The sequence below is a fragment of the Corythoichthys intestinalis genome, chromosome 20 (genome assembly GCF_030265065.1).
Source record: "Corythoichthys intestinalis isolate RoL2023-P3 chromosome 20, ASM3026506v1, whole genome shotgun sequence".
Taxonomy (NCBI): domain Eukaryota; kingdom Metazoa; phylum Chordata; class Actinopteri; order Syngnathiformes; family Syngnathidae; genus Corythoichthys; species Corythoichthys intestinalis.
The window spans coordinates 21,516,687-21,528,908 of NC_080414.1; the positions used below are offsets into that span (position 1 = coordinate 21,516,687).

At 39.9% G+C, this 12,222-nt stretch overlaps 1 protein-coding gene and 1 long non-coding RNA gene across 7 annotated transcripts; both read right to left on the reverse strand.

The window, feature by feature from the left end:
• Positions 1-516: 516 nt before the first annotated feature.
• si:ch73-174h16.4 (leucine-rich repeat-containing protein 14) lies at positions 517-3,675 on the reverse strand. Its single transcript, XM_057824772.1, has 3 exons — positions 3,273-3,675; positions 2,305-3,042; positions 517-1,959 (listed from the first exon to the last, which is right to left on the reverse strand). The coding sequence occupies exons 1-3, from the start codon at positions 3,548-3,550 to the stop codon at positions 1,395-1,397; spliced, it is 1,581 nt and encodes a 526-aa protein (XP_057680755.1). The 5' UTR covers positions 3,551-3,675; the 3' UTR covers positions 517-1,394.
• Positions 3,676-4,584: 909 nt separating this feature from the next.
• Positions 4,585-7,965, reverse strand: LOC130908873 (uncharacterized). 6 transcript variants are annotated; one of them, XR_009061663.1, is made up of 10 exons: positions 7,839-7,914; positions 7,391-7,424; positions 7,216-7,314; positions 7,045-7,151; positions 5,760-5,820; positions 5,637-5,687; positions 5,368-5,436; positions 5,145-5,253; positions 4,992-5,061; positions 4,585-4,857 (listed from the first exon to the last, which is right to left on the reverse strand). It is a non-coding gene; the product is annotated as an uncharacterized LOC130908873 (long non-coding RNA). The 6 variants fall into 6 exon arrangements; XR_009061664.1 differs by lacking the exon at positions 7,391-7,424 and having other exon boundaries at positions 7,839-7,965; XR_009061662.1 differs by lacking the exon at positions 7,839-7,914 and having other exon boundaries at positions 5,145-5,247; positions 7,391-7,832.
• Positions 7,966-12,222: the final 4,257 nt, after the last annotated feature.

Below are 12,222 nucleotides of genomic sequence, written 5' to 3' on the forward strand. Positions count from 1 at the left end.
CGTAAAAAGCATATCAAGGTTCTGGAGTGGTCTAGCCAGTCGCCAGACCTCAACCCAATAGAAAATCTTTGGATGAAGCTGAAACTTCGTGGTTCTCAACGACAGCCCCGAAACCTGACAGATCTAGAGAAGATCTGTGTGGAGGAATGGGCCAAAATTCCTGTTTCCAAATGTGAAAACCTGGTGAAAAACTACAGAAAACGTCTGACCTCTGTAATTGCAGACAAAGGCTTCTGCAGTAAATATTAGCACTGACTTTTTTCAGGGCAAATACTTATGAAACCCAGTAAATTACAAATAAATTCTTGAAAAATAATACAATGAGAGTTCCAGATTTTTTTTTAGATTATGTCTCTATAAGTGGAAATGCATCTATGATTGAAATTTCAGACCTCTACCTATTTTCTAAGTGGGTGAACTTGCAAAATCACAAGGGGTGCAAATACTGCTGCTACTCACTGTAAATAGGATAGTAATCACAGAGAATGTGCTGTGGTAGTAAAATACATTTTTTAGTTTGATTTAAAACAACTATTGGGAACGATAATGGCCTTCACTGCTTTAATAATAGGACACGAGATTGAAGAGTACAATATTAAATGTTTAATGGAAATGTGCAAATGTAAATTTTTGGGACTATAAATTGCACCCACCGAATTTTACAAGAAAACCATTCGTACATAAGCCTCACTGGACACTAAATGATTTTTATTTTTACACCAAAAGACATGCAGCTCCAATTCATAAAGTAGCTGAACAATAAGGTTTCAAAGTGGAGGGGAAAAAAGTAGTGGTTTATAGTCCAAAAATTACAGTAAATACACAGGTATTGCATGCGAAAAAGTTGAGTAAAACAATTAAAATGAACTACAACTGCCCGGCTCACTCCCTAAACGTCTCATCAGCCCTGAGAAGGGATACACATCCAAATATCAAGGATGCCCTTAACTGGCTAACTCAGAACCTACAGACAACAATAACTGCACAAAGATTATCAAATTAATCAGCCCAGAGACAAAAAATAAAATCAGGCTCAGAGGATTGATGCATATTCATCCCTAGAACATACTTACCAAATTTCATTCTGATCAGTCCACAAATACCAGAGGAGTAGCCTTTTTTGTTCGTGTCCACACCAAGAAAAACAACAAAGCGAGTCCTCCGGGCGGTCTAAAAATGACATTACAGAAATTCTAGTCAGGATAATGTGTCATGCTTTTAGTTTTTTAAATTTTGCTTAATGAAAACAAGGAAGAAAATGGTTGCCTTTGTGGTTTAGTGCATGAGATAAAAAATGAATTACAGAAAGTAGGTATGAAAACAGGAATATATTGCACAAACATCCGAAAAGTTAAGTCTCATGTTGAATATAAAATTGTATAAAAAGAGCATCATCACTCTGCTAAGTCTCTATTATAGTTGAGCAGGTCGCAAGTGAGCAAAATGTCCAGGCGTCCGCATTCTGTTAGCACTTTGTTGAGACGGTCGCTGGTGATGTTGTCAGCTGACTCGTCCAGAGGCCAATCTAGGAGCTGAGCGCTGGATGGCAGCACGGGGAGGCCCAGCTGGTAGTCCTCCAAAGGGTTGGGGTAGAGCACCTGCTGCATAGACGGCAACCTTGCCAGCGTCCTCACCACCTTGACCAGGCTGGCAGTAGAAAGCGGGTTGAGAGCAAAGTCGAAGCTACGTAGCGACGAGCAGCATCCTAGGGAAGGCAGCAGCTGGCCCAGCAGGTCGTCGCTGAGCCCGCAGCCGCTCAGCGACAAATGGCGTAAGCTTCCCGACGCTTGCCCCAGGAGGCGGCACACGGAAGGCAGCGTCTGAGCGTTCAGTCGGTTCTCGCTCAGGTCCAGTTGCTGCAGGGAGGGCGCGTGCCTGCTGCACGACAGGTAGGACAGATCGGCCAGGCTTAGGCTCAAGTAAGGCAGCTCCAGCACTTCTAGAGGCTGAGGCAGGAAACTGTAATAAAACAAAAAAATATAAAAATTGTATTTCAAAACATTTTTATAGCATTTTATTAAGAAATAAATAACTAAAAAAAAGAAATGCACTCTAGGTATGGGCCTCAATAACACTCAAACTTTTACTTTTTTTTTTTTACTTAACTCATTGCTTGCCATATTGACAACTAAACTGGGAGGACTGGCTGTCAATGATCATCTTTCAGTGCCATTATCCATTGCCATCCCTCACAGTCAAAAAGGGATTGTATGTTTAGCACCTTCAAAAGGTAGCCAATGAGTTGATGGCTTGTTTCAATAACGTAAGACACTACAATTCGAGTTTTGACAAAGGTTTTCATACCTGAGAATTTCACGAAGCTCTGACGGCAAGCGCAGCGCCGTGAGACTAAGGCGTCGTAGTCCATGTAGCTTCGCCAGACCCTGAGTGAGATCTCGAAGCGCCTCCTCGTACATCGGCAGGTGACACCAAAGGTCCAAATTGCAGTAGTGCAGGCAGAGAGAGCTCAAATCAGGAAATGCGGCGAGCCAGTGACAGAGCCGAGCCAGACCCGACAAGCCTAAGTGGCTGTAGCGCACGTCTACACACACCAAGCCACGATGCGGCAGACAGTCCAGTAAATTCCCGATGCTGGACACGGAGATCTCCTCCACATGCAGGGACCTGCACTGCAGCTCCAGGGGTCCGGTTGTGTTTAGGGCAGCATTCACGCGCTCCAAAGAGCGGGCGTTGACGAAAAGGTCAGCCCTCACCTGCAATGGCATGCGACATTCTTTTCTGTTGCCATCCATTTTCTCTTGCCTTCCCTTTGTCTCCATCCTTTTCTCCACATTCATCAAATTTGGCCCCTGAAAGACACCTAACGACCCCTCAGCATGGTCGCGCTTGTCAACATTTTCCTCCTTGACTCTCTTGTGCTGACCCCTCTCTTGTTGCAGAGCACAGACCCTCTTCCGTTCCCCGGCTCGAGCCTGAACCACCATAGAGCAGAGTGCTATGGTCAGGGACCAGCCCCCCATGGAGTCCACCGTCGGACCCTCACCTTGCAGCCCGCATAGGTCCAAGACTCGCAGTGCACATCTAGATAGAAGAAAATCAAAAGTTAGCGATACAGTTTTGTCTCCCCTGCCATTTTGTTGGTTTAAATCGAGAGGATTCAGAGTAATTGTCATATCAATATATATATATAGAAATATAATTTAAATACGGTCATGATTTAGACTTCTTACATGAAAAAAAAAAAAACGTTCAAAAGATGAACTGACTGAATCATAAATCATCTTAATCCTAATCGATCATTGATTACCAACCTTATATCGGAGAGTCCCCTGACAACGGCAAGCAAAAGAGCCTGAACGCAGAGCCGATTCGGGGGCCGCTGCCCTCGCTTTCTGCGCCCGCCGACACGCAGATGACGCTCGGGCCACTTCTGCACCAGCTCGCCGACGGCCAGCGGTTTGCATCCGGCGAACGAGGCTTCCAATAACGGGCCGAATAGCTCGCGAGGAACCCAACGGAGCCAGTGGAGCGATGCGCTGTGGTTGCTCACCACCTCTTTGGCGCACAAACTCAACAAAGAAAGCTCCATCACACGTTAAACATTCGCTAAAATGTTTTTAAAAGTCAAGTTTGTTAACAGCACGTAAACGTTTACGACCGGGTAGCCAGACTTTAGTCTTCCATGATAGCGAGCAAATGCAAGAGAGTCTGGCTGCAGCCCGCCTCTCTCAGTACCCTGCGCCGCTCGTCTCAGTACCCATCCCGCAGACAGGAAGTGACGCAATATCGCAGCTCTCAGACCGGAAATGACAACATGAAGCTGCGCTCGAGCTCCGAGCTTCCGGTTTTATCGTAATAGTTAGCGTCCATTCGAACGTAAATACTAGTTTATTTTCTTTTCGCACGTCTTTTATTTTCGGTTTCAGCATCACTCATTATTATTTAAATAATAATTTATTTATATGCTCCTTAAATTGATTTGGTGAAATCGGGAGATTAACTCTTTAAGCGCGGTCAGTTTGTTAAAGCCTGCTGATTTTACCAAAATGAAAAACACGGTTACAGTACATCAAAATTAAAATACACACTACTGCAATAAAGGTTTAATTAGTGACTGAAAGATCGCCTGTGACCTATCACAGTGTGTACTTTAGTTTGTCAATTGTAAAATATACTCCAATTGAGAATAATTACAAAATTGCTGTCATCCTTACATTTTTATGAACGGACACATTAATATAGCTTCATTACAATTTAATGTATCAAAAACGTAATATTCTCTCAATGTTGCAACCAAACCAATTTTGTCTTTCATTTTGCTACTTAAATTCATTCATGTGGGTGAAGATCCTAATTAACTAATTCAGAAACTATAATAAACTTTCTGCTCCAGGAAAGGCACCTTTATTTCAAACAGAAATGACAAAAGTTGTCATGTGTTAGTTGTTTTTTTTCTTTTATCCCAGACAATAGTTGTAGGTTGTTTTAATTACCTGACATTTTTCGGCAAGCACTCCCGCCTTCATCACAGGTAATTAAAACTACCTACAACTAACATCTGGGATAAAAGAAAAAAAAAACAACTAATTCATAAGTGTAGAAAAATGAACTCAATACAACCAGTTCTGATGTGGTAAACTTTATTTTTTTAGTTTTATTATTTTTTATTATTATTGAGAAAATAGATATTTTCTTTAGTCAACAATCTCCTCAAAAAAGGTAAATCCATCTTCCAGATGGTTGAAACAGAACTTGAATGGCTCCAAGACATTGTAGTTCGTGATCATCCTCCTCCATCTGCAGGATGCTTGGGAACTCCTACTGCATTGATTTTTTTTTTTTCCCCTAGCCCTGTCCGAGGCTTTTGTGCTGTCTTGCACAATCCTTTTACCAAAACTGTTCATTGGAAAAGAGAAAGAAAAGAGCTATTTGAATATTACATAAGTAAAATAAAAATGATGCTTTGTTAATTTTATACTTGATTTTTCTTTTCATGCATTGCATTAAACTAGGTATATAAACAATCTTACCATTTTTTCCCGCCATATCTTTTTGGAGTGGGCCACCACGAACTTGAAGGAGCTGTGGTTGCACCTCTTCCTAAAAATAAATCAGTGAATAAAGGGGGGCATGTTCAAAAGTGCGTCAGAGTAATGGACACTAAAAAGTCTTTAAAAGCTGACCTCAGCAATTATATTCAAATTTCACTTCTGTAACTGATAGACTGGTGGCACTTCACCCTGCAGTAATGCTTTTGCCTCATCTGTCCAATGGGCTAACTCTTTCCTGTGGCTCACATAAGTTGAAAAAATACAAAAATAAGTATTCCACATTTTCCAACAAAGAATTAAGGTGCTGTGCACCTACTTTCCTATGAATGCCATATCAACAGTTTCAAAGACTTACCATGCACCCAAGTTTGAAATTGTCCGCTAGCAATATACACCACCACTTCCTCAGAGTTGGCATATCAGTCTAACAAAAATTAAAAACAAGTGTAAATAAAGAATAACGACAAGGATATTTTGTAGCCCAATTTGAATGATTCGGTGAACTTCATTTTACAATGGTTAAACTCAAAGAGAGCATCCAGAACAGTGCAAAGAGCATACTACAAATGGATAAATGAATACAAATATCACAGAGGACAAAATTGGACAGTTAAACTCACCTACCATCAACATGAAGATGCCACAGTCCTTCCCCTATGGCTGTCCCGGAAAACCCTAACGTAAGAATTTAACCGAGTCACTTCCTTCAAGTTTTGAATCAATGAATATACACACTTTTACAAATACCTCTATTTCACTTCCAATCCTCTCTTTCCATGTCCCCCTGTTGATTGACTGTCAACGTTTTCTGCAATTGAAAATATAGGTTCATATTAAATACAGTAGTTAAACAATTACAAACGTGTTTCCATGCATAAGAACACCAACCAGTCAGGTTTAAATGATTCATGCAAACAAAACAAGGGCGTAGGTTTGCATAGGGACGGTAGGGACATAACACGACCAACTTTTCAGGATGCTAAACTTGTCCCCACCAACTTTTGAGCAACCTTACTTGTATTATATTCGTCCCTACCAATGTTGAGACCGGGCCAACGCCCTTGAAACAAAACATTCGCAATTTTAGAGTGGCATTTTAGAAATTTGCTTCAAATGATTGGATGAATCATCTGGAGTGCAATTCTGCTTTAATTGAAGGGGCAACATAAAAGGATCGACTGGAACATACCTTCAAAACCAAACAAGGCTATTCTGGATCATCATGGAAATGCCATGCCAATATGAATGGATACTGAATTTCATTAGAGATAACAATAGTTCCCTGATCTCACGATTGGATCTGTTTTTCTTCCCACAAATAATTGGAATTTGGATCATTTAATTTGTTATGATTTGACTGTTCTTTGAAAATGAACCAATGCTCCAAGTTGTAGTTGTTACTAATCAGCCTTACAGGCAAATGCATGTGTGGGTCACATCCTGTAGGCTTTCACCATGTTGCAACAACATAGGGGTCAGCCACAAATATGGTCCTTCCCTGAAAAATACATAATCTATACACACGGACATATGTTATATAAATACAAACGTACGCAGACACCTACACGAGCCCATACAAGCATTCTGTAGGCTACATAGTTAAAATACCCTACACACGCCAAAAAATACTTTTTTATACCTTTGAATGAGCTACTTGTTAGACAAGTTATAAATATGCATTTCATATCTGCAAAAAACAAACACAAAAAGTTACATTTTACTTAATTGTACAAGTGACATTATGTTCTTTAGAGAAACTAAATCCTCAAAATTCACAGTTGATTCCATTTCATTGTTCAGGCCAACGTTCCAAAAGTCAGCACGTGTCAATCAAACTTTCTTTTTTTAGACAATCAACACCATTTCTGGCCTCTTTATATTCAAGATTTGCATAAGCTAATGAGAATGTTGATTGGTTAAATAAACAAAGAGTAAATAATCAATTATGTCCAATTGTTAACTAATATAAGGAATAATAAGCCTATCCAGATTTCCACTGAGCACAACATTTGTCTCAGACATAAAAACATACCAGCCGTTCCTGGGCAGGATGAGTTTGAACCGTCCACGAAGCTCAGCATGGTCTTATATTGTCACCATTGGTCCTGTCTGCACAGTGGGTTTTACAGTGTTCGATGTCTATCAAAAAAAAGTGTTCAGCACAGTCCAAAATCTAAAGTACATTACTACTTATGCTACTTACTTCCATTTGGATCTGTGTGACATCCCTGTATCTGCATGGGAAGACTACCATTTGGGGGTCGTGATTTAGTTTCTTCCCAATGGGGTGGTGATCAAGGAGCTAGTAAAAAAAAAAATAATAATAATGAAAAAATATATAGCTAAGCAGAGTAACAATATCAAGAAAAAATTACAACCTTGTCCTATTTGGATCATGTGACAACATTCAAACTACAAAGGACCAGACAAAACAAATGAAGGCAAAACAACAATACCATACAACAACAAAAACAGCGAGCTGCGAATTGCAGGCATGTACATAATGAAAAATAAGAGTGCAATATAATGAAAACTACACAAAGAAGACTGTTCATTGAGGGGGGAAAAATGTAAAAAGCATTAGCAGCATTAGCCAATTCGCTGCTGAATTCATCAGTACGTATTAAACAATATAAGTAGAGCAAAGTCACATGCAGTTAGTAAAGGAAGACATTATTTAAATTACATTAAGAATACTAGATATAAGTACGGTCTTTTCAACTCAAAATAAACACTTCATATTTTCACCGCAAGTGTTGTTTAACTATTTAACATTTTTAAACATGCATACGCTTTTAAAAACTTTTATTCAGTGCGGCCACTTACCGTGTTTTCTTCGCGAGAGGTGAAATAACGTAACTTGTTTTCGTCGCAAGGGTTGACGACATTTCCGGTCTGAGGGGATTGAGAGCTGCGGTATTGCGTCATTTCCTGTCTGCGGGATGGGTACTGAGAAGAGCGGCGCAGGGTACTGAGAGAGGCGGGCTGCAGCCAGACTCCTCTCAGCAAATGAGGAAGCTGCAGCATCCGTTTACTTTTTACACTGTCGCATTTCTGTGACGTAGTACGCATGAGACAGATGTAGATCCACCCAAAACGGAATAAATGACCCCGAATGGCCTGTTCCTCTTCGCATTTTTTAAAAAAACCAGTTACACTAAGAATACATTTTTTAAAAGTTGCCTCCTAATTAGGATATTATATTCATGAAATATTATTGAAAATAAAACGTGTTTAACGACGACAGAGGGTTCCATTACACGTAACTGCAGTCAAGTCACGCAGCCCCCCCCCCCCCCCCCCCCCCCCCGCATATGGAAATGTCCCCACTTTGACAAGCAGTTGTACACCAAGTGCAGTTTAAATGATGACCAAGCGCTGTCTTTGCCGCTCACTTTAGCTCAAGATACATTCAGGAGATATCAGGGAGGCTATTCTTCAACCGGCAGGCACATTAGAGACTTGTTTATGTGCTGCTAGAAAAGAGGCGGGAACCTGCCACGTAGGCGAGGAGTGCACTAAGTGGAAAGTTGCACATGAAACTTCTAAGTTGACATTCGAGTAGTCTAGTCGTAAAAGTGGAATCCCTTAAATGATTTATTAAGTTACATTATTTTGAACAGGAAGGGATTTACTTATATTTTGAAATGCTCCATCAGATATAAATAAAACACCCTATGTGACGTGACATAGTTGTATGGTCCAGTTAGTACAGCTAGGTATTTTGTATGCTTGAAACGAAAGACAATACCTGCATATTGCCCACAAGGTGGCAGCAAAACCCAAATCTTTAACTGTTTATATAGTATTTTGGAAACCTTTTTCCTGGCAGAGGTCATTTCAGTTTTCATCTTTTTGAAATATACATCTTAGAATCAATTCATTCTCGAAAATGTATCTTTTACCCTTAAAATCTTAGAGAGGCGCCTTTCTCCATTTTACAGATGTGTAAGTGAACACAATCTTACGGTTCTGAGTGTCGACCGTGGTCGAATTTGTATCCTGCAAAGTGACATTGTCACGCTTGAGGGATTCCTTCCCCTGACAAAAATGGATTTCCATTATTAAAGCTGAGCACCAGCTCATACTGAATTTAAACCCATGGGGCCTTGTTAAGTATGCAATTCATTTCTCGTCGTGCTGTGCAGGTGTCGCTTCGCCTCCCTCGTTCTCATATTGAAAACGCAGCGCCGTTTCATTTGCATTTTTACAAGAGAACAATTCAGTGCTGGAACATGTAATATAATAAAATGGATGTTACAAGGTATCGATCCAATTACGCTATATGTTATGCCTATTGTTGTTGGAATGTGCACTTTTGTAGTATGGTGTTTTTATTACTGTATATACAGAATGACAGAACGATGCAAATGTTGCAGTGCTGTTATTATCTCATGCATTTTACTTAAATAAATATATAATAATAGCATGTCCAAAAATAAAAATATATTTAGTTGGAAAAAGTCTTCAATTTAATCTGTTATTCTGAGTTAAAGCAGATTAGCCTAGCCATGAATTCTGCTGAACGATCCATTTTATTGATGTACGTTAAACAACTTTGGTAAAAATTAAGATACTAATTCAAAATTGGTTACAGTTTGGGGTGATCAATAATTCAGACCAACATGTCTAGAAAAAAAATGACAAAAATTGTAACTAGAGATGTCAATCGGGTCCAATCACGTCATTTTCAAAGTATCGGAATCGGCCAAAAAATATCGGCCATGCCTTTTTAAAAAATATATATATTAAATCGTTTTCTAATTGTATTTAACGTTACAGACATAATATGTTACACTCATCCAGAGTCTTTAGTTTAGGCTTAAGGTAAGGTTATCAAATTTATCCCGATATCGGCGGCAATTAATTTTTTATAAAATGTGTCACCTTAAATCGCAATTAATGCATGCGCTGCATGACCCTCTCACTCATTGTCGCGCTCAATCTGTAATGACGCTGTTTTACCTATATAGAGAGATAAAAGGCAGCGCAAAGTGAGGAGAGTAAATTTTGGCAGTCTTTGGAGCCTTTTTTTTTTCTTTTTAGCAATCCTTCTCCCTATGATTAGAAATATCATGGGAAGCAATGTGGGGAAGCAAGGTGGCAATTGTTCTTTGTCTTAACACATTATGTTATTTCCCAACGCAGAGAAGATATATCAATTGGTAGCACTACGCACAGTCATGGTTCCACTTCCCATCATGCATTTGGGATGGCCACAGTATCATTTACTGAAAGCTCAACAAATACACTATATGGCAATATTTAGTCACAATATACAAAGTCACAAGTCTTTCTATCCCTGGATCCCTCTCACAGAAAGAATGTTAATAATGTAAATGCCATCTTGAGGATTTATTGTCACAATAAACAAATACAGTACTTATGTACTGTATGTTGAATGTATATATTCGTCCGAGTTTTATTCATTTTTTTCTTAATGCATTGCCAAAATGTATATGATCGGGAAAAATTATCGGGAATGATTGGAATTGAATCGGGAGCAAAAAAAAAGCAATCGGATCGGGAAATATCAGGATCGGCAGATACTCAAACTAAAACGATCGTGATCGGATCGGGAGCAAAAAAACATGATCGGAACAACCCTAATTGTAACTGTGACTGGACTTTAAAGTTAGTTAGCAATTTAGCTTACCAATTAGCATAGCAACTACGGGAACAGCAGTTTTTTCTTTTTTTTATGCATGCTAAAGTAGAAAAAAATACATTTTAAAGGTCAGGTTTATTGAGGTTGGTGGATTTTGTTCAAATTCTTAAGTATATTTGCAACACATTCTGAGTTAAGAAAAATGTGTGGTCCTCCGTTATTGCTAACCACTTAACCTTTATCTTACTTCTTCAAGGTTCAACACAGAGACTCGACTCGGCCAAGTAGGCATATTGAGTAAGCGCCATAAAAGCCATTTATGACCCTTTACCACATGCTTGGACCACACAATCATTCTGAGCCGCTCCGGAAAAAAAAAAAAAAGTAATGAAGTGGACGTTCACAAACATCCATAATGTTTTGCGAATTTCGACGAATACTGCTGGCAGTCTCAACTTTCACAGTCTTTTGTGATGCCTGTTCGAGTTGGAACTGGACCTGTGCTAATGGAATACGTGTGCCTGAGGATGACGTTTGCGACTTTAGCAACGACTGCGGCGATGGCGGCGACGAGCGGCACTGTAAGTCAATACAGCACCGACTATTTAGATGACTTAGATATTGTATTACTGTTTGTTGTTGGACAAAACCTCTTAAAGGGAACCTCAGACTATAACACTTGTAGGCTCTAATAAGCCACAATTGTTCTATTTTACTAAAATAAGTTCTTAGAAACACATTTATTATTTCCATTGATTTAAAAATCTATAATATTTAGTACATGTTTTGACCTATGGAGGGCACCATGTGTTATGCGCGCAATGCACACTGGCGGTGATAACGCAGTTGGGCTGGACTGGGATAATAGCTGTGCTAGCTAGCAAGCGAAGCTTGCATTACGACAGCATGATTTTGTCACATTCTGCTGCTGGTCAGGTTGTTTTGTTATAGAGCTGTGGGATGAGTTCCCAACGTCGTACCTGCATCCAATTCCAGCTCATCAGCAGTGTCTTTAAACCGATCCTAGGCGGCTTGCCGAGATATCGTCTTGCTGCCATTTGACAATTTGTATATCCCTTCGTTGCTAGTTGCATCATTACCTTGTTTTTTTCCATTTGTCTGCCTTTCACTGCGGTTTTCCATCTTTTTTCTTTTTTAAATTCACCCTGACCTACTGTCACGGACCCTTTGTGTGTCTCCCTTTTCACGATCGCGTGTTTTTTTGTGTGTTCAATAAACCCTTTAACGCAGTCCCTATGTTATTGTTGTCTGCTTGCTGTCTGAAGTGAGCCATGTTTTCTAATTCCGTGGTCAAGTGAGCCGCACTTTCTTTTCAGTTACGTTTCCCCTTCAGGTTTTACCACACAGCAGCGCGTGTGGGTTGCGATTGCTTTATAAAGGAAATCATGACTAATGTCATGCGGAAGTACAGTCCTGCGGTCTAAGCGCTTGTCTGTCGCATGGCAAATGCTGTTTCGAATCCCACCGGAGACCTTCATTTATTGCTTTTGCTACTTGTTTTGTGAAATATCGACAGTGCTGTCCTGCTCACCACTTTTCCGCTCGGGTTCAAATTAAAAGGGCAAAACCGACGACATGTTT

Bases quoted from the DNA above. Each gene is read 5' to 3' on its own strand.
- si:ch73-174h16.4 (XM_057824772.1), bottom strand. From the start codon at position 3,550: ATGGAGCTTTCTTTGTTGAGTTTGTGCGCCAAAGAGGTGGTGAGCAAC. The intron at 3,043-3,272 runs GTTGGTAATCAA...TCTTCTATCTAG, and splicing joins AGGGGACTCTCCGATATAAG to ATGTGCACTGCGAGTCTTGG. The intron at 1,960-2,304 runs GTATGAAAACCT...GTTTTATTACAG, and splicing joins GAGCTTCGTGAAATTCTCAG to TTTCCTGCCTCAGCCTCTAG.